This window comes from Pristiophorus japonicus, chromosome 20 (assembly GCF_044704955.1).
Source record: "Pristiophorus japonicus isolate sPriJap1 chromosome 20, sPriJap1.hap1, whole genome shotgun sequence".
NCBI classification, from domain to species: domain Eukaryota; kingdom Metazoa; phylum Chordata; class Chondrichthyes; family Pristiophoridae; genus Pristiophorus; species Pristiophorus japonicus.
In genome coordinates, this window is record NC_091996.1 from 10,473,811 (window position 1) to 10,495,099 (window position 21,289).

Here is a 21,289-nt window from a genome sequence, read left to right on the forward strand (position 1 = left end):
ATCCCTGGGGCCTGATAGTCTGCATTCCAGAGTACTTAAGGAAGTAGCCCTAGAAATAGGGGATGCATTGGTGATCATTTTCCAACAGTCTTTCGACTCTGGATCAGTTCCTAATGCACTGGAGGGTAGCTAATGTAACACCACTTTTTAAAAAAGGAGGGAGAGAGAAAACAAGGAATTATAGACTGGTTAGCCTGACATCAGTAGTGGGGAAAATGTTGGAATCAATTATTAAAGATGAAATTGCAGCACATTTAGAAAGCAGTGACTGGATCGGCCCAAGTCAGCTTGGATTTATGAAAGGGAAATCCTGCTTGACAAATCTTCTGGAATTTTTTGAGGATGTAACTGGTAGAGTGAACAAGGGAGAATCAGTGGATGTGGTATATTTTGGACTTTCAAAAGGCTTTTGACAAGGTCCCACACAAGAGATTGGTGTGCAAAATTAAAGCACATGGTATTGGGGGTAATGTACTGACGTGGATAGAGAACTGGTTGACGGACAGGAAGCAGAAAGTCGGGATAAACGGGTCCTTTTTAGAATGGCAGGCAGTGACTAGTGGGGTACCGCAGGGCTCAGTGCTGGGACCCCAGTTATTTACAATATACATTAATGATTTGGATGAGGGAATTGAGTGTAATATCTCCAAGTTTGCAGATAAGCTGGGTGGCAGTGTGAGCTGTGAGGAGGACGTTAAAAGGCTGCAGGGTGACTTGGACAGGTTAGCTGAGTGGGCAAACGCATGGCAGATGCAGTATAATGTGGATAAATGTGAGGTTATCCACTTTGGTGGCAAAAACACAAAGGCAGAATATTATCTGAATGGCGGTAAATAGGGAAAAGGGGAGGTGCAGCGAGACCTGGGTGTCATGGTACATCAGTCATTGAAAGTTGGTATGCAGGTTCAGCAAGCGGTGAAGAAGGCAAATGGTATATTGGCCTTCATAGCTAGGGGATTTGAGTATAGGAGCAGGGAGGTTGTACAGGGCCTTAGTGAGGCCTCACCTGGAATATTCAGTTTTGGTCTCCTAATCTGAGGAAGGACGTTCTTGCTATTGAGGGAGTGCAGCGAAGGTTCACCAGACTGATTCCCGGGATGACAGGACTGACATATGAGGAGAGACTGGATCGACTGGGCCTGTATTCGCTGGAGTTTAGAAGGATGAGATGGGATCTCATAGAAACATATAAAATTCTGACAGGACTGGACAGGTTGGATGCAGGAAGAATGTTCCCGATGTTGGGGAAGTCCAGAACCAGGGGACATAGTCTAAGGATAAGGGGTAAGCCATTTAGGACTGAGATGAGGAGAAACTTCTTCACTCAGAGTTGTTAACCTGTGGAATTCTCTACCGCAGAGAGTTGTTGATGCCAGTTCATTGGATATATTCAAGGGGGAGTTAGATATGGCCCTTACGGCTAAAGGGATCAAGGGGTATGGAGAGAAAGCAGGAACTGGGTACTGAGGTGAATGATCAGTCATGATCTTATTGAATGGTGGTGCAGGCTCGAAGGGCCGAATGGCCTACTCCTGCATCTATTTTCTATGTTTCGATGTAATGCGTTTCCCCAAACTCCTCCATTTTGTTACCTTTCTTCTTGCCTTCCAATGCCACCCATCATTCTAAGTGGTTGTGATACTTTATTTCTGCAAAATAATTTATCAGGCTTCACCTACATTCCCTACAGTGGCTTTTATTGGGCTGGTGACTACATGCGCACTTGTATGTAGATCGCTTTCATAAACATATGTTTGAACTAAGTATTTGCAAAAATATCCAATAGATTTTAACTTGAGTTCTATTCCTTACATGCTGAGCTCTGTAATCTTAATGCATGTTCTATATGCAGGCAATCATCATGTCTGTTTTTATATGAACGTAGTTCATTAGATTCTGAACATCCTCCATGTACAATTTGCCAATTGACCTGATGCTTGTATGGGTCTTCACACCACATACAAGAAAACTATTGTAATTTAATTCAGTTGCCACCTTTTGGGCATATTGGCTGTAAAAGTTTCCTTTCCTACCTGGGGCCTTTATTGATGGTTTTAGACTGATTGTCCGATTTTATTTTGAGAGTTTCCCCCAGGAAAAATTGTTTCTAATTTTGCGCAGTCAAATTTCAGTAACTTAAAATACTTTGTATTCATTCAGATTGAATTTTTTTTAAAGTTTTGCATGCGAAGTGTATAACCCTGAAATTGGTTATTTGAAAGGCACACTCTGTGTCTGACTTCTGTATCTGCATGTCTGAGCTTGGGTAGTTACAAGACCTAAGTGGCTCATGGGGAAATCTAGTGACATTTGAAAACCGAACTTTTGTGAGAAATCTTGTGAAAACACGGAAAAAAAATATCTTGGTGTATGAGAATGTCTGAGCTAGTAAATATTATGAATATGCTAACTATATGACATAGTTACTTGACATAACATTTTCTGTGTTTCTAAAACAGGCAAAAGCCTCTGCGATCATTCTTTTCTTCCTATTTAAAGTCACTGTCGGGGGTAACAAAGAGATTATCTTCCCAAAACACTGTACCTGTGAAGCAGAAGGAAGAGCTAAGCGGTCTCGTAAAGCCATGGAAAGATTTTGATCGGTAAGTTTTTCTTTTCAAAACTTGATGCCTTTAGAAGCAGATAATCGGGTTGTGATTGTAAATCGTTGGGAATTCTCTTGCCTCAGAGGGCTGTGGATGCTCCATTGTTGGGTAAAGTCAAGACTGGATTTTTGGGCACTAAGGGAATCAAGGGCTAGGGTGGGAAAGTGGAGTTGAGGTAAAAGATCAGCCTTGATCTTGAATGGTGGAGCAGACTCGAGGTACAGTATGGCCTACTCCTCCTATTTATGTTCTTGTTATCGTGAGTAACCTTTCATCTGCCTGATGGGAATGTCATCAATTCACAGCATGGCATGTTGGTATCGTCCACTTGTTCATTTCAGACTGAGGCCAGCAGCAAATGTCCTGTCCTAGTGATTGGGACGTTGAGAATTCTGCTGCTTGTCTTGCCACCCAGATGTTGTAAAGAAGGAACTTTATATTTGTGTGCCAGCTTTCATGTCCTCACTGCCCCTGGTGCTTCATAGCTAATTAATCGTTTAAAAGAGGAAATTATAAATATTGCTTTCAAAATCCATCTTCTGTGAGAAAAGGCTTCTGGTACAACTTTGCTGTTGCTGGTCCATTCTTTTACTGAGGTTGTTGAGCATAAAATGGATGAATCTAATTTAAATAAATATAAAGCGGAACAGGAGAATATCTGTGTTGTGCTCCCTCTCCTCTCCCACCTTATTGGTTCTTGTTTTTGTTAAAAAGGTTGACGATGGCAGTGGAAATATATATAAAATGTGTGTGTGTAATATCTACATTTATATAGCGCCTTTCACAACAATAGAATGTCCTAAAGCCCTTTACAGCCAATGAAGTATCACTGTTATAATGTAGGAAATATGACTATGTTCCATGTGGAAATAAGGCTTGCACAGTAATGTCAGGAAACCTTTGTTTTGAAGAAGTGTTTTGTACAATACAACAGTGACTACACCTTCAAAAAGTACTTCACTGGCTGTAGGGTGCTTTGGGATGTCTGGTAGTTGTGAAAGGTGCTATATAGATGCAAGCCTTTCTTCTTGTATAGCGATCTTACACCTGGTTTTGAAACTAGAAATTATGCATCTAAAGGGTCGCAATCTCCTCTGAGGAAACCAACAAAAAATGCTCTGCCGTCTTTTTTTTAAAAAAGAAGCCCAAGGAATGTTATCCTGAGACAAATTGATTTGGTCTCTCCACAGAAATCATTACCAAAAGGTGATCATCTCTGGCTTCTCTTCAGATCCTATAGATACATCAGTAGCTTTGCATTCTAATCAACTTGTTTTCTAAAATGAGTTTTCAGTTCAACTCACTATTGTATGGTAGAGAATCTGCCACAACCTGTAAAACGCATGTTGCACAGTCGAGTGGGATTTATGTGGGAGTGCAGTTCTGCCATCTGTTGGCGAAGCAGGGTAGAGAAGTTTGATGGCAGCAAATAACTGGGAAATACTCTACTGTGGTAGTTCTGGTGAAATTATGAAAACGTTTAATAGGACAAAAATAACTAGCATGAGTAGTTGATTTAGTAAAAATAGTTGTGATTCTGTTCAATTTTATGCATGGGTGAATTCTGATTAATTCAGTGTTGGGCATGAATGGTAAATTGGTATAAAAAACAAACTGTTTTATAATGCACAAGCCAATGATAAAAATAGTGGCAATAAAGGCCTCTTAATAAAAACTAAATTTATTGCTACTTTTATACTGCATACAAAGTTGGTTTTCTTCAGATTGGTTTGTATTCTAATTTTCTGTGATTCTTTGGCTATAGATGTGCAGATTTATAATTCTGTTACAGTTGTATGCTTATTTTTGTTAGTTGTACTCCATTCTGAACTATTTCTCTTTACAACATAGCTTGACAAACTGAAGTCCTGTTATAGACTCTCTACCCCACTCCTCCAATGCTTTATTGTTTATACTATGTCTCTGCTATACACAGAATTCACAAAGCAAAGTTTTTTCCAGATTGCTGTGCTTAATTTTTTGGAGGAGGAGGAAGTATAAAATGTGCAAAACTGATTCATTGGTTATATGTCATCGTAAGATCAGGGAAAATTGAAAGGTTGCTGATGAGTTGACATCTGGAAGAAACTGCAGGAAACTTAAATGACTCCAAATTCACTGCTTCAGGCATCGGCATTCTAACCTGTGTTTTTCTGTTGTGACGTAATTAAACTGTCACTGTGCAATTTGGACAAGCTCTATATTTTATCTTCATAGAATCATAGACATTTACAGCACGAAAGGAGGTCATTTCGGTCCATCATGTCTGCGCCGGCCGACCAAGAGCTATCCAGCCTAATTCCACTTTCCAGCTCGGTCCATAGCCCTGAGGTTATGTGCACATCCAAGTACTTTCTAAATGCGATGAGGGTTTCTGCCTCGACCACCCTTTCAGGCAGTAAGTTCCAGACCCCCACCAACCTTTGAGTGAAGAAATTTCCCCACTCATCCCCTCTAAACCTTCTACCAATTACTTTAAATCTATGCCCCCTGGTGGTTGACCCCTCTGCTAAGGGAAATAGCTCCTTCCTATCCACTCTATCCAGGACCCTCATAATTTTATAACAACATTTTTAAATTAAAAAAAATAACTTTCTCCCTCCTCGATAAACAAATAATTAAAGAGCTTCTGTTTCCAATTCTTGCTATACCGAAAAGAAATGTGTAAACTCTGCAAATAATTAAGTTATTTGAAATGTACTTGTTTCTAAGCCTCCCTTTGTTTTCAGGGGCAAGATGTATTTGGCTGACCTGGAGTCTGGTTTGCACTATTTGCTGCGAGTGGAACTTGCTAGTCACAAGATATTGGAGGGGCCAGAACTGACTACCTTGAAGAACTTTGTTACAGTCCTATCAAAGGTGTGTTTTTGACACTTGAGTTTACAGTATAGTTTTCAAGAGACTACTGAAACCCAAGATAGAATATTACATTCCTGTCTGGCACCGTTGAAGCGCCTCTGAAACGATGCAATGACTGTCAAGGATTTATGAAATGAAAGAACTTGCATTTATATTCGTTTCACAACCCAAGGCGTCCCAAAGCGCTTTGCAGCCAATGAAGTACTTTTGAAGTGTTGTAATGTAGGAAACGTAGCAGCCAATGTGACCACAAGGTCCCACAAACAGCAATGTGTCAATGGCCAGATAATCTCTGTTTTAGTGATGTTGGTTGCATTGAAGCTTCAGCCTTGAGTTTGTGTTCCAGTTTCTGGAGTGGGACTCGAACCCATCACCTTCTGACTCAGAGACGTGAGTGCTTTCCACTGAGCCACAGCTGCACATGTAGCTGGGATCTCTTTGTATTCATTATAATAGCTTAAATAGCTGCAACATTTCATCGAATTCAGTTCTGTTCAAAGTTATAATTCAGTTGTTGGGCTTTGAAATGTGCCTTCCCTGATCGGGTTACCATATTTCAGCCTCTTATTTCCTCAATGTATCTTCTGTATAGGGTTAGACAATTAGCAATTTTAAAAATGCTTATTTCAGACAGTTCAGGAATTGTAAGCAGAATAATCGGGAATGTGGAACAGCCATGGGTGAGTATGTGGGTGACGTTTCCAGTGGATGATTGACAGGTAGAGTTAAACATGGCAAACAATTTTTGTTTGAAACATTCTGGATAATCATTCAAACATGGCACTGGGTTGTACATCATAAAAAAAATCAAAGTTTTCACAAAATAACACACATGCAAAAGGCCACATTTATTTACCAGTCCCGAAACTGGGAAATCCTGTTGTACTAATATGCTTTAGTTTATTTGAAATTGATTTTCCTTTTTGCCGGACTAAATTTTAATAAATGAAGTACTATGTCACATTACAGTAATGTACTTAAATGAATGCAATAAATATCACCAGACCACTTCCATGTGCCTTTAAGATTCCAATGATACTGGATCAAATATTCCCCATACTAGACAAAAAGCTGGCATGGGGAATTCAGATACTGAGTGGGCAGAAAAACTAATTGTTGAACAAATCAAAACTGAAAACTTACCCTGTTTAAAATATTGGATTGTAGTTGATGTGGTTACATAGAATGTACAGCACAGAAACAGGCCATTTGGCTCAATGCCAGTGACTATACACTGATTTACATGGATGTTTGAACAACTCTTTTGTGGCCCAGTTATTGGGAGAGATCTAACTAGATCACGACAATAACAGTGGGATAGGGCGATGGCAAATAATCTTAGGTCAACATGGCTTTTAAGTATGGTTCAAAATGTATTTAATCAAGCAATTCTTGACCTGCTCTTAGAAGATTCTTTGGTCTAGAACTGCTTTTGGTGTTGCGTATGAACAACTGGTGGTAGGTTCAGATAGACTTGCGTACTGTGTGCACCCAATTTTCTGTGGTCAGCTCGTTGCCTCATTTGGATATAGATTCAGACAGTTGTCAGGCGTACTCTAGTGGTGGAAACCAGAAAATGCATGCAAATGAATTTTAAATTGGCAGGAACAATAAAAGGGGCCTGTCACAATAAGGTGATGAAAGCTTTTGGGGAGTCTCGGAAGGTATTTTGATCCATTTTCAGACCGTGGCTGAAGGCACAGCAGACTTAACGCAGGGAAGGTAACCCAAGCTGCAGTTATGAGAGTGACTGAGTAGCAACAGCACCTAGCTCTTTCTTTGGCTGCAGAAGTGGAGGTGGTTGTGAGGAGGGTTACCCTCTGTCACTTCCTATCATCATCCCCCATAGATCGGTGTCAAAACTTTCCTGAGACTTGGTTGCAGCTTCCTTTCGGGCAACAACTGACTATAAAGAAAGAACAAACTTGTAATTAGATATAAAAGCATGAAATGCTGGCATTCTCAGCGAGTCAGTCAGCATTTGTGGAGAGACTGACCTTTCATCAGTACTGGCAAATGTTCGAAATGAACAAATTCTTAAGGAGCACTGAAAGGGGGAGGGGAGGAGAGGAAAGAACAAAAGGGAAGATCTGTGATGGGGTGGAAGATGGGAGTGATTTTTGAGAGACAAAAGGGATGATGGGACAACTTGAGATGGTAATAGAAGTTAGAAAAAGATGAGTGTAGATAGGATGTGAATGGCAGAATAATTACCAGCTGCCATAGGAAATAGAGAAAAAATACATCAGAGCCAAAGATGGGTAGATGTTCAGGTCTGAAATTGTTGAACTTGATGTTGAGTCCGGAAGGCTGTAAAGTGCCTAAACGAAAGATGAGGTGCTATTCCTCGAGCTTGAGTTGAGCTTCATTGGAACTGTGTAGGAGTCCGAGGACGGAGAGGTCAGAGTGGGAGTGGAGTGGAGAATTAAATTGAATTGCAGTTGATGTGGTATTTTGCTTTTGTAATTAGCCTGTTTACAACCTCGGGACGTCCCAAAGTGCCATAGTCAATTAAGTACGTTAGAAGTTTGGTTGCTGTTGTAATGTAGGAAATGCAGCAGCCAAATAATGCACAGAAAGGTCCCACAAAGAGCAATGATTAATGACCAGATAGTGTGTTTTTTGTAGTAATGTTGGGTTGAGAGTTACATACTGGTCAAGACACTGGGAAATTCTCTTGCTCCGCTTCGCATAATGCCATGGGATCTTTTATGTCCTTCTCAGAAGGCAGACAAGGCTTCGGTTTCATGTCTTATCTGAAAGACGGCACCTCCGACAATGCAGCACTCAAAGTGTCGGCCTAGGTATTTGTGCTCAGTCAAAAAGACGACCACCGGGATGTCTAAAGTGCTTTACAGCCAATGGAGTGTAGTCACTTTTGTAATGTGGGGAACATGGCATGCAATTTGCACACAGCAAGCTCCCACAAACAGCAATGTGATAAATACCAGATAATCTTTTTTTGTTATGTTGATTGAGGGATAAATATTGGCCAGGACACAGGATAACTCCCCTGCACTTCTTTGAAATTGTGGCATGGGATCTTTTACGTCCACCCGAGAGGATAGACGGGACCTCTGTTTAATTTCCATCTGACAGTGCAGCACTCCCTCAGCACTGCACCAGAGTGTCAGCCTAGGTATTTATTTGTGCTCAAGTTCCTGGAGTGGGACTTGAACCCACAATCTTCTGACTCAGGTGAGTGTGCTACTCACTGAGCCACAGCTGACAATAGATGTACCAGAGTGCAGAAATGGTTGGTGGCATCTTTGCAGTTGCAGCCAATTGGGCCATGCTATGGCTTTTAATCATCTTGGCATGTCTACTTTGGAGCAATGTTCCCTGTCATTTTTTAGTGTCTGCACGGTCCATTCAAACGTCTGCTTATGAATGGTTTTTTCAAGTTAGAAGCCAGCTCACAGGTTGTGCAGGAGCGCTGTGTGGCCACGCACCTTAAAGGGAACGTGGCTTTGGAGCAATGTAACAGAGAAAGGTGTGCATGATTTGAGGAGCCTCCAAGAAAACATCCAACATTAGTTAGGCATTTCCATCTTTTTATTGGTGCCACTGGGGCCTGCTTTCCCGGTTTTCTTTCAGAAGTGGCGCTTCCTGCCAAAGTGCGGAATGCTCAACCTCGCTCTGCAGATGCCAGAGTGCCAGTACCGCTCAGTGTTTCCTAAGCAGCCTGTCCTACCCAACGCCCTTCTCCAAGTTCTTCTCACCTTCCAAACAAGTCAGATTTTATGCTTGGAGCGATGCTAATGCGCTGACCAGAGAACGACCCATTCGTTGGTGGCAGTACTGGTGCTGCAGGGAAAATAAATGCATGGCCATTGACACAAAGGCAAAACATTATTTTTTTTTTAAAGAATGGCTGATGTTCACTTATCTTAGTATTACTGTGTCCTTGCCATGACTTCCACGGCCTAGCAAACCTCTCTGCTTGTGCTACGTTATTTTATAACTAATATTCAGCATTTTATAACTAATATTCAGGCTGGAATGCCACCAGATTAATAGTTTAATGCAGCATCTGCCTGTTTGAGGCACCTACTACTGTTGTTAGTTCTGCCCACGTGATGCTGCATCAGGGTGCCAAGTGGGCAGGGTTCTGGAGAGGTGTTCAATTTGTTTTTTGAAGTCCATGAAATGCCTGCGATTAGTCTTCTGATTTTTCCCTTCACAAAGAAGAAACTTGGCCACCAGGGAGCAATTTGCCAGCACCAAACAGCCCAAGATCAGTAGTTCAATATGTGGGGATCACCAGCATGAAGTCTGTGTCTGACAGCACTCTGCTTTTCTTGCCTTCTGCTTGAGCATCCAAAAGTTCTTGGCCCAGCACTTCTCGGCAGTGATGTAAATGGGGAATTGTCTACCCGGTTTTGATTCCTGAGTCGCAACAACACTTCCTTTATTTGCCAAAATTTCAAAAACTATTTGTTTCAGTGTTCATTTTAGCTTTGTATAAGCTGTTAATCACACTGGCTCGCAAAAAGATTTGAGTTGTAATTGCAAAGATTTATCTATTTAACCAATTCTAGCAAGTTTACACTAAAAGTCGGTTTGATTGTGTAGATGTTCGACTGCTAAATTATAACATGCATTTAGCAATGAAGTTTGCAAATGTATGTGTATATACAAGATGGATTAAAAAGCATAACTGATTTTTAATTTTTTTTAATCCAGTCAGATCTAGGTCACATAGTCATTTTAAAAGGAGGAGGGCGGCATTAATTATCTCATGCTGTCAATACAGAAGACTTAAAACTGCAGATTTGCTAGGTTTGACCCCCATGTCTTGCAAAGCAGATGGAACTCTTAACAACTGTCTGGTCCGTTAAATCCACTTAACTGCTGCAGTTTGGAGAAAATTGTGAGCGTTCTCAGTCCGGCCACCAGATGGCACTGCTTTTGATTCTGCGGCATTGGACCTTGGGTTTGATGGATGGGATTAACTGGCATAGTTAGTTGTCTTGTGTTATTAGCACGCTTCCTGCTTGCAGATTGCAGAGCATCACTGATCTTTGTGCAGGCTTCTGGTAGCAATGAGTAATCCATGCAGAGGAGAATAGAGTGGGGTGGAATAGACTAAAAATAAATGGAGGTTTTAAAAAAAAATATTGCTCAACTCTTGGATGTTCCAATCACTGAATATTACATTCCCGAATATTCTAGAGTTGAAAGATTGTAAGCTTTTCCAAATTCATATAAGTTAAGATGTTTAAAAAACAGTTTGAGCTTGTTTTCTGTTCGATTGGTGTTTAAATTCTCTCATTTAGTAGTGCAGATGGTAAAAGGCACAGTTTAGGTTTTTTTTCAGGAATTAAACATTTTAAAAGTACAAAATATTTAGTTAAGTGGTCACTTTAATATCTGTGAAGTGTGCAATAAATGTGTGCATAAAGACACTTAAAGAGCTCTAATAATGGCTCAGATGTAACCTATTTCCTGTAATGGACACCATACCACCAATATTTCATTGAGTTCCATTTTGACAATAACAACTATGAAAATGAGTGAAGGGCTTAAAGTAGTGAATAGTGTTGGCTGAGGCTTTGTAGAAGCTTGCTGTTTCTGTGTGGAGATTGTACAGGGAAGGTGGGTTGCAGAGGTTGCTTAATTTCTGTCTATAGTGGAAGGGACCGCAATCGAGACTCGCCCTGCCAATGGCAAGTGATCTCTATTCTGTGCTTCACTGATCCAGTCAGTCTAGTCGCACTACTGTTTTTAATTTTCATGTTAAACTTCTGTCCAATTCCTCCCGATTTACCTCTCCCTCCTCGACAACCACCTCATCAACATCACAAACAGATTATCTGGTCATTATCACATTGGTGTTTGTGGGGGCTTGCTGTGCACAAATTGTCTGCTGTGTTTCCCACAATACAACAGTGACTACAGCTAATTAAGTACTTTTTGTTTGATGTGCAAAGTGGTTTGGGATGTTCGGAGGCGCTACGTAAATGCAAGTTCTTTGAAGCACCGACCAGGTCGGCTGCACCAACACTCTGCTGCTCTGGAACTTTCACTTTCCAGCAGTGCATGAGTGGCTCAGAGATGATCCTCCCTCCCATGTCAGGAAACGTGTTCTGCACTCCCACCACAGCAGCAGAGGTAAGTTCAGGGATTCGGTCATACAGGGACTCACTGCTGTGAACCCACATGCTATCACTCTAGTACAGTGAATCAACGCACTAATGCATGGCCTGACCAGACCAGATCCAAATTGTTAGTTAAAAGTCAGGTTCATCCATCACCCCTGTGATCGCTGACTTACATTGGCTCCCGGTTAAGCAACGTCTCGACTTAAAATTCTCAACCATGTTTTCAAATCCCTCCATGGCCTTGCTGCTCCTGATCTCTGTAATCTCCTCCAGCCCCACAACCACAACTCTTGAGCATCCCTGATTTTAATTGCTCAGCTATTGGTGGTCATGTCTTCAGCTGCTCTGGAATTCCCTCTCTAAACCTCTCTGCCTCTCCTTTCCTCCTTACGCTCGTTAAAACCTACCTGTTTGACCAAGCTTTTGGTCATCTGCCCGAATATCTCCTTGTGTGGCTCGGTGTCAAATTTTGCTTTTATAGCGTCCCTATGAAGCACCTTGAGATATTTTGCGACGCGAAAGGCAATATCTATGGAAGTTGTTGTTAAAAGTCAGCAAATTTAAATGGATAATTTTGTTCATCAGTTCAAGCAAGTTTTCAGCATGTTTAATATATTGTGTTTAGAAGAAATTTTTTACTCTAGGTGGCACATTTTTCAGCAGTTCTCCTGGGAATAGCCCTAAGTGCCCTCAAGCACTCAACCCTGCAAGAAAAATTCTAGCTATACTCTAAAGAAAGTGGCACTCAAAGGGATTATTATTTTGCTGCTTGATAATTTATCGGGTTATGTGCTGTGTTCAGATTTGTTTTTTCTATTTGATGTGACTGAATAATTTGCTGGATTGAAGAATGCCAACCGAGTAAAATTCTTTCTCCATGACCTTTTTTATTTTTATTTTGAAGCTTTATAAATGCAATCCCCCTTTTATTCCGTAACAGCCCTTCAACTAAATAACATCAGTTGGCTGAGATAATGTGATGGCCAGATTAACACTCCACTTTCTTCAAGGAAAATGCGACATCTACAGATTTGATCCTCTAACTGACAGCAGGGATTAGAGTTTTTCAGACAGATATTTTTCCATAATGCCAGCCCCTTCAAGATTATGTCAGCTTTAAATCGTCAAATGAAATTGCAGAGCATGCTGGTCTGCAACAATTTTTCCCATTATGTTGCTCAATGTTTGGAAATACAGCTTTTTTTCAGCATTCTTGATTTATTACTTGGGTAATAATTCTATTTCTGTTCATTACAATGCAGATTATGGTGGGTTTTGTATGCACTCAAGCGTAGTGAATGCAGTAAACTCCCCTCCCCCCTTTTCAGAATTTCTCTGAAGAGGCTGTCCCACATGGGTTCTTTCATAAAGGAATTGTAGACTATTTTATCTCTTTCTTTCTGTTGGTTTTCTCCCAATGTGTCATCTCCTTTCGGGTGCATAGTCTTCAGTCGAAAGACTAAGGGGTAGGAGGAGAACCCTCCCCTGCTTGCAATGAAAAACTTGTATTTATAAAGCGTCTTTCACAACCTCCAGTCATCCCAAAGGTGCTTTATAAGACACAAGAAGCAGGAGTAGGCCCTATGGCCCCTCGAGCCTGCTCCGCCATTCAATAAGATCATGGCTGATCATCAAACTCGACTCCACTTTCTCGCCCGATCTCCAGATCCCTTTATTCCCCTAGATTCCAAAAATCTATCTATCGCTGCCTTAAATATATTCAGAGACAGGAATATATTCCAAAGATTCACAACCCTCTGAGTGAAGAAATTCCTCCTTATCTCTGTCTTAAATGGCCTACCCCTTATTCTGAGACTGTGCCCCCTGATTCTAGACACTCCAGCCAGGGGAAACAACCTCTCAGCATCTACCCTGTCAATCCCCTTCAGAATTGTGTATGTTTCAATGAGATCACCTAAACTCCAGAGAGTATAAGCCCCATTCTACACAATCTCGCATCGTAAGACAGCCCCCTCATCCCAGAAATCAATCCTGTGACCCTCTGCTGTACTGCCTCCAAGGCAAGTATATCCTTCCTTAGATAAGGAGACCAAAACTGTGCACAGTACTCCAGTACCCCAGTACTCCATGTAGCCAATGAGGTACTTTTGAAGTGTAGTCACTGTTGCAATATCGGAAATTAATGCTGCTCTAACCGCCTCCCCCCGAACCCCAAACAATCGTGGCTGAAATCAATGACCTGAAGGTTGAACCTGCATCTTCTGCTGTCATGATGCTGGTCCACAATGCTACACTATTGGTTTGGTTTCATGCCAGTCCACAATAGGCTGCAAATATGCCTGCATTGTGGACACAGCTCTTGTCATCCGGTACACAACGAATGAGCTTGAACGGTGACTGCAGCTTTGCCCATCGTACACGTGGAACAGCTCTGCTTAATCCACATACGGATTTAAGTGCTGAACCTGGTATTGGCACAAATACGGTATTGCGTGCCATTCGTTTTGAAGAGATCACAAATCAAATATATTATATTGCTTGCAGGGCTCTCTTTTGAATTGAAATGTTATTTGTTAATCTCGAAGTACAAACTGGCTATAACAATTGGCAGATGTGCCTCAGTGACAGAAGGTAATCTAATAGAGTAATGAATCATAGCATCTGTTATTGGTATTTAGAAAGCTCAAGGTAGATTTTGTCCTGTTTCTGGGGAGGAGTACGACAGTGAGAGGTAAACATATATTAATGTATTTCAGAATGTAATGCATTGAATGAGTAACCTTCATTGATCCATCAACCCTGCTGTTTCCAGAGCACATGCACATTCAGCTCCATCCTGTCTTATGCTCGTTTAATCTCCTGAGCAAAGGCTCTCTCTTTCCTCAAATAAAGGAAGTGACCAGGAACATTATTTAATCTTTAATCTTAAATCCTGCATTATTCATTCTTCATTCATTGACTTCATTGTTGATCTTTCTGCAGTCCTGATAGCTCAGGGACCATCAAGCTGCATTCTTCCTCGGTTGCCTTCATAACCCTCAACCTTGTGTCTAATGAGATAGTCGTCTTGCTCTTGGTCCAAGTGTTGATCAACATAACATTGGCAGATTGATTTAGTTTAGGATTCTATCCTAGGAACCTCCTACTGTAGATACGGACGAAAGCTTGTTCTGCACTTCAAGACCTATTTGAAGATTGCTTTCTTCTTGTCTGCGAGTACAATTAGAATGAATTACCTGCTTATATCTGCATTTCTCCATAACTAGCAATACCTGTTCTAGCTAAACTCTGCTTTTTAATGTGGGATTGTGGTTTAGCATTGTCGTAGGTTAAGAATTGCATAGAAATTAGAACATGGAATCGGGCTGTTCGGCCCAACAAGACTGTGTTGCTGTTTATCATCCACAGGATCCATAGTCCTAATCTCTTGTGCCCACCTGGTTCCCCGTGAGCCTTTCTATTCCCTTTTCCTGAACCAACTATTAAATGTTGATATGGTCTCTACTTCAATCGCAACTCCAGTAGTGCACTCCACAGTGCCTCATCTGTCTGTCTTAAATCTCTTGTATTTAATCTTCTATCTCTGTCCCCTCATTTCAGATATCTTAACCACTGGGAACAGTCTGTTTATATCCACTCTGAGGCATTTAAAATTATGAACAATCAAAAATCTCATAATCTCCTCTGTTCTAAAGAAACAAGCCCCAATTTATAAAGTCTGTTTTTGTCTTTATAAGAACATAAGAAGTAAGGGCAGGAGTAGGCCATTTGGCCCCTCGAGTCTGCTCTGCCATTTAATAAGATCGTGGCTGATTTGATCGTGGACTCAGCTCCACTTCCCTGCCTGCTCCCCATAACCCTTTACTCCCTTATCGCTCAAAAGTCTGTCTATCTCTGCCTTAAATATATTCAATGACCCAGCCTCCACAGTTCTCTGGGCAGAGAATTCCATAGATTTACAACCCTCAGAGAAATTCCTCATCTCAGTTTTAAATGGGCCGCCCCTTTTCTCATATCCAGCAGCATCCTAGTGAATCTGTGCTGTACCCTCTCTTGGCTCAACATCCTTCCTATATATGGAGCTCAAAACTGCACACACTACACCAGCTGTGGTCTTCCTACGGTTCTAATAGATTCGACTTTACATCTCAACTTTTTATATTCTAAACCTCTTGATCTAACATTCTATTAGCTGTTTTTAATGGTCTTATCCGCTTGAGGTGCTACCTCTGTCAACTGCAAATTTGATTGCCACTCCCTCTAGCCATATATAGCCAAATCATTGATGTGAACAGAGGCGATTCAAGAACTGAACCCTATGGGAAACCGCGACCTTCTTGCATCAATTCTGAGAAACTGCCCTTGAATTATTTCCTCCCTCCTAACTGGTTTTCAATCCAGTTTGCTACACTTTCCTTAATTCTATACTCCTTAATCTTTAGCTCATAGGAAGATCTGGTTTGACGGGTAATTTTTCTTATTTTTCGACAGCTGTTCCCTGGTCCGCAGCCAGTTGTGAAGTTACTGGAAATGCTGCAGGAGTGGTTGGTGAGCCTTCCATTAGACAAAATCCCTTATGATGCAATCCTAGATTTGGTGAATAACAAAATGAGGGTAAGTGTCTCGCTCTTCACTGAAAAGGCTGTCTGGCATTCTTTAGTAGTAAAAGGAGGATATTTTTCTTTTGACATACAACTTCTCAAAAGACAATTCTGCAGGTATAGTAGAAAGTTTGTTAGATAACTGGATTTGTTTCCTGCAGTGGACTGAGGGGAGCTGTGACTATTCTATTTATTCAGACATTATATAAGGTGCACTTGCATTCTAACTTCTGTACGTTTTGTATCTGCTGTTTTAGTAATAGCTGAGGATTGAAGAACAACACTGTCTCCTGAAAAGTATATTTTATTGTCCAAAAATAGCTCTCCATCTGTTCGTGGTTTCTGCTTAGCCCATAGATCTCATTGTACACAGGAATTTCTTTCCACCCAAAACCATGTGATATTCGACAAGTTACTTTTTTTTAGATAACTTGGGGGTGAGGGAGGGGTGGTGAAGAAATTTAGAGGTCCCTCTTCTGTGCGTCTTGGTGTTGCCGTGTATCGGTGCTGACTGCTTTGCACTTGCAAAGGACCAACAGGTCCTGTGTCAAGAATGCCCAAACTAATGTCACATTTGACTCTTGCACCACTCGGTGGAGGGAGATCTTCATTTATTTTGCATGCAAGCCCCCAAAGTAGATGTACAATGCACAACCCCTGAAAACCACTTGTTTTTCTACATTCCTCTCCGATTCAAATCTATGTAATGTTGTTTCATTTGTTTTTGTTCTGTTAGCTTTGGACCACGAAGAAAAGAAATATATAGTATAGTACGGAATCGTGAGACTCTTCTTGGGTATCACTCCAGCTACACGGGACAGATGATGTGGACATTTTTTTTTAACTCTTGGTTGCTGTTTTGAATTGGTTAAGACAGCATCAGAGTGTATAGCAAGCTTTCCAGTATCTATTATGTACATAAACTGAACGAGCATAAAGGTCATTGGTGTGTCCAGCCAGCCTTTCTTCCAACATGTCTATCCTCCCCAAGCAGTTCGGTTTGGGGAAAGTGGGACAAGGCTGCGTGATGAACTTCTTAGAATTACTGTCCGTGCATTTCCATAAATCAGCTAACAGGAAACAGACTTTTTATTGGGAATCCAACAGCCAGATGATTAACCTTTTCCAGGTGTTAATTTAAGAAATTATTAAAACACTGGGTTATTTTCTTTTTTCTTCAAATAATTGGATTAAGGCCTTTCGATGTACCTTAAATAGTGACTGCACAAGTATCCTGTTGTATTTATTTGTGCATCCTTCTTTTCCAGATATCTGGAATGTTTCTTACCAATCATATAGAATGGGTGGGCTGCCAGGGCAGCCAGCCCCAGTACCGAGGTTACCCATGCTCGCTCTGGACACTCTTCCATACCTTGACGGTACAAGCTGCGACGCATCCCGAAATGCGAATCCTTTCTGGTAAATGTAACCCAAAAAGATTTACTGTGCCTGAAAAGTTAATAATGACCAGGAAAGCCGACCATTATAGAGCCAGTTTACCCTGGATGTTCGCACAAATAGCATTGGTACTTATGCACATGAACAAGTTGATCATTGACTTCCTATCGGCATGAGATTGAACATTTAATTTTGTTCTTTAAGAAACATAAAGCTATGACAACAGTCAAGAAGGTTAATGCTGGTAGTTTAAAGACTAGTCCAACACACAATTTGAGTGAGGTGCTTCCTATATATAAAACAGAATGGTGTTTGTGTAGGTATACAGGTGTGCAATGCATTTCTATGCTATCTGTTTTACTGGTATAAGGATTTGACCATTTGTGATTTGGTAATATTTTGGCTGCCATTATATATATCACCCCTTCAGTCAATGAGAAGCAATTTCTGATGCGCATCGGCTCAAAGGATACAATATAATTTGAGAGTCGGGAAACCATCTAAACCCGGAATGTCCTCAAGCCAAGAGGTGCGAACACTGCCAGTAGCTTGTCTCTCACTGCTTGGGCCTCAGTGTAGTACAACACCGGCATTAGTTTGAAGACCTGCTTGGCCAACCTATTGGACCAGAGGGGCACTTTGTGATGTTGGGTTTTTAATACTGGGAGAAAGTTGATGCTCCTTTGGAGTAGAGCTCAGTATATGTGCAAACTCTCAAACGCAGAATTGTGGCATTCATCAGTACAAGTAGCAGCAAGTATAGCTGACAGTGTAATGCAGGGACTCCCACACATGCATTGCACTATAGGAAGAGGGGCTTGCAGTTCTAAGAAAGAGAAAGAAAGAACTTGCATTTATATAGCACCATTCACAACCTCAATGTCCCAAAGTTCTTTATAACCAATTATTTTTTGAAGTGTAGTCTCTGTTGTAATGTGAGAAACGTGGAATCCAATGTGCACAGCAAGGTTCCACAATCAACAATGATAATGACGTTTGTGGTATTGGTCAAGCAATAACTATTGCTCTTCAAAATAGTGGCATGATGGGGCGGATGATTTAATGTCTTATCCGAACGATGACAGCTCTGACTCCCTCAGTAATGCTTTGGGATTATGTGCTCAAGTCCCTGGAGTGGGAGTTCCTGGTCTCTAGTGCAACAGCAACCTATCTTTATTGCTGTGCTGAATAGTAATTTGCTTAAAAACTTCCCGTGGTTTAGGTAGTGCAAAACACAATCTTGGAGAAAAATCCGTGTGTTGGCTTTGGTGCACAATCCATTTCTAATGGTACTTTTTAGAACTGTTGTATTGCTGTACAACAAAAGGGAGAGTGTAAGTAGCAGTTGTTTTGTGACTTCAGAAAAGCCTCCATGTTGGGTGTGTTGATCCATATCCAGCAAATCACATGGAATGCACCTGGGAATTGGAAAAGTACACCAGAAATGGGACCTGCAATCTAGCCACTCTGGGTAGAAATTCCCCCTAAATTCTTTATTTGATCTGGTAATGGCTATCTTGTATTTATGGCTCATTGCACTGGACTTGTCCACAAGTGGCAACAGTTTCTTCACATCCACCCTGTCGAACCGTTTCATGATTTTAAGGACGTCTATCAGGTCTTGGTCATCTTTTTTCTAGAGAAAAGAGCCCCAGCCTGCTCAATTTTTCCTAATAGTTGCATCCTCTCAATTCTGATAACATCCTTGTAAATCTTTTCTGCACTTTCCCCAGTGCTTCAATATCCTTTTGTGGAATGTAGACCATATCAACTTGTGTGTCTACATTTAGCAATTTGTGTATCTGTATTTCCAGATCTGTTTGCTCCTCGACCCCATTTAGTTTCTTGCTTTCTAATTAATAAGTGGGCACCTTACTCCTTTTACCAAAATGAAACACCTCACACTTTGCGGTATTGAAATGCCTTTGCCATTTATCCGACCACTTTGCAGGCCTGTTTATCTTCCTGTATTTTGGTGCAGTCCTCCACATATTAAATATTTCCCTTAATTTGGTAACATCTACAAATTTCAAAACTGTACCTCCAATTCCTGAGTCGAAATCATTAATGTATTTAGTGAACAACAGTGGTCCCAGCACGGATCCCTGTGGGACACCACTTTCTAAGTTCTGCCAGTCTGGAAAAACTTGCCTTGACTCCTACCCTCTTTCTGTTTTGTAGCCGTCTTTCAATCCATTCTGCTACCAGTTGCTGATTCCACACGCCCTGACCTTTGTCATAAGTCTCATGTGGCACCTTATCAGATGCATTCATGGAAGGCCATGTGTACCTCGACCTTATCTACATGTGCATTGGCCTTATCTACATTTTTTTTTTTGTTACTGCTTCAAAGAATTCAATAAGGTTGGTAAAACATGACCTTCCTTTTAGAAATCCATGCTGACTAATATATTCGCTGTCTCTAGCATTTTTTTGTTCTCTTTTAGCACAGATTCCAGTATCTTTCATACCACTAATGCTAAGCTAACTGGTCTAGTTCCCTGGATTAATCCTATCATCATTTTTTGAAGATGGGGATTAGATTTGTGATCTGCCTATCCTCTAGCGCTATTGCTTTCTCTTGAATTTTTATATTGGGATACTAGTGCCTCTGCTATCTCCTCCCTAGTTTGCGTATCCATGGGTGCAATCCATTTGTACCTGAGGTTTTGTCAAGCATGTTCTTTTTATCTTAACTGGTGGTGTACTCCCCTCTACATCTTGGATAGTGCCATTTCCTTTCCCTTTTCAGTTAAAATTGAGTCAAGGTACCTATTCATTATCCCTGCCATTTTGGTATCCTCTCCTGTGAGCTTATTTTGCTCATCCCTTAGTGACCCTATCCCTATTTTCAATCTCCTTTTGTTACTTGGTGCGGTATGAACCGACAAAGCTCTGTTTAATCTTTGGTTTGTGATGGATTGGCTGATCACGTAGAGGTAGCTGCAATTGTCACTGCTCCTGGGCTAGTGAGGGGAAAAGTCAGCAGGTTGGTTCATCCTTAACCCTGTTGGAAAATAAACGATGAGGACAGAATTGGGTTTGGCCTATGGCAGGCACCAATATTCCCTGTAAGCTATGCTGCCACAAAGCACTCCGGGGATTTTCAATGCAAAAACCGTGCATGCGCGTTATTTTCCATGGCCCACACAGCCCCTTAAAGGGGCTATGCGGCACAAAAAAAATTACCGGGAACATTGGTAGACATACATTCAAGACCCGCACATAATGATCAGTTAAATGAGACTGCAGGTACCTGTGCAACTGTACCCCAGAATGAGTCGTTCCCTTCATGGGAGGAGGAGAGAAAATCGGGAAATTGCCGTTTACCCTTTAGTTTCCTTACACCAGCTGGTCTTTGACGTTTGGACACTAATGAGATGAATCAGATAGTGAGTTACTCTTATTATGCTGTTTGAAGAATTGGGTCAGCTAAGACAGGTGGATTATGTGTAGAAATTTCTTGCTCCTTATTACTTATCCATATCGACTAGTGTAACCAGTGAAGATCAGTTAATCCTGCATGGCAGGTAGGTTTAGGTTGTTGTCCACTTTAAAGATTAGGATAAATTAAATTGCAGAAGTTAGGAGTGGTAGCAGCAAGGACAAGGATAGGAGGATTACATGTTGAAAAGTGGCGTGTTTTAATCAAGTATAGATCCCTCTCTTAGCTGACACACAAAAATCCAAATAAGATGGTAATGCACAGGCTGGTGTATTATGACTTGCATTGCTAAGATTCTGTAATATGTAATTTTTA

The 21,289-nt window shown here is 41.1% G+C and overlaps 1 protein-coding gene across 1 annotated transcript in view; it reads left to right on the top strand.

Annotated features, from left to right (window-relative positions):
- qsox2 (quiescin Q6 sulfhydryl oxidase 2) overlaps window positions 1–21,289 on the top strand; it is an 86,387-nt gene that overhangs the window by 41,993 nt on the left and 23,105 nt on the right. Inside the window, exons 7-10 of the mRNA XM_070863745.1 lie at window positions 2,460–2,603; window positions 5,336–5,465; window positions 16,022–16,144; window positions 17,400–17,550. Coding sequence (XP_070719846.1) covers window positions 2,460–2,603; window positions 5,336–5,465; window positions 16,022–16,144; window positions 17,400–17,550 — 548 coding nt within the window. The remainder of the gene's footprint in view (window positions 1–2,459; window positions 2,604–5,335; window positions 5,466–16,021; window positions 16,145–17,399; window positions 17,551–21,289) is intronic.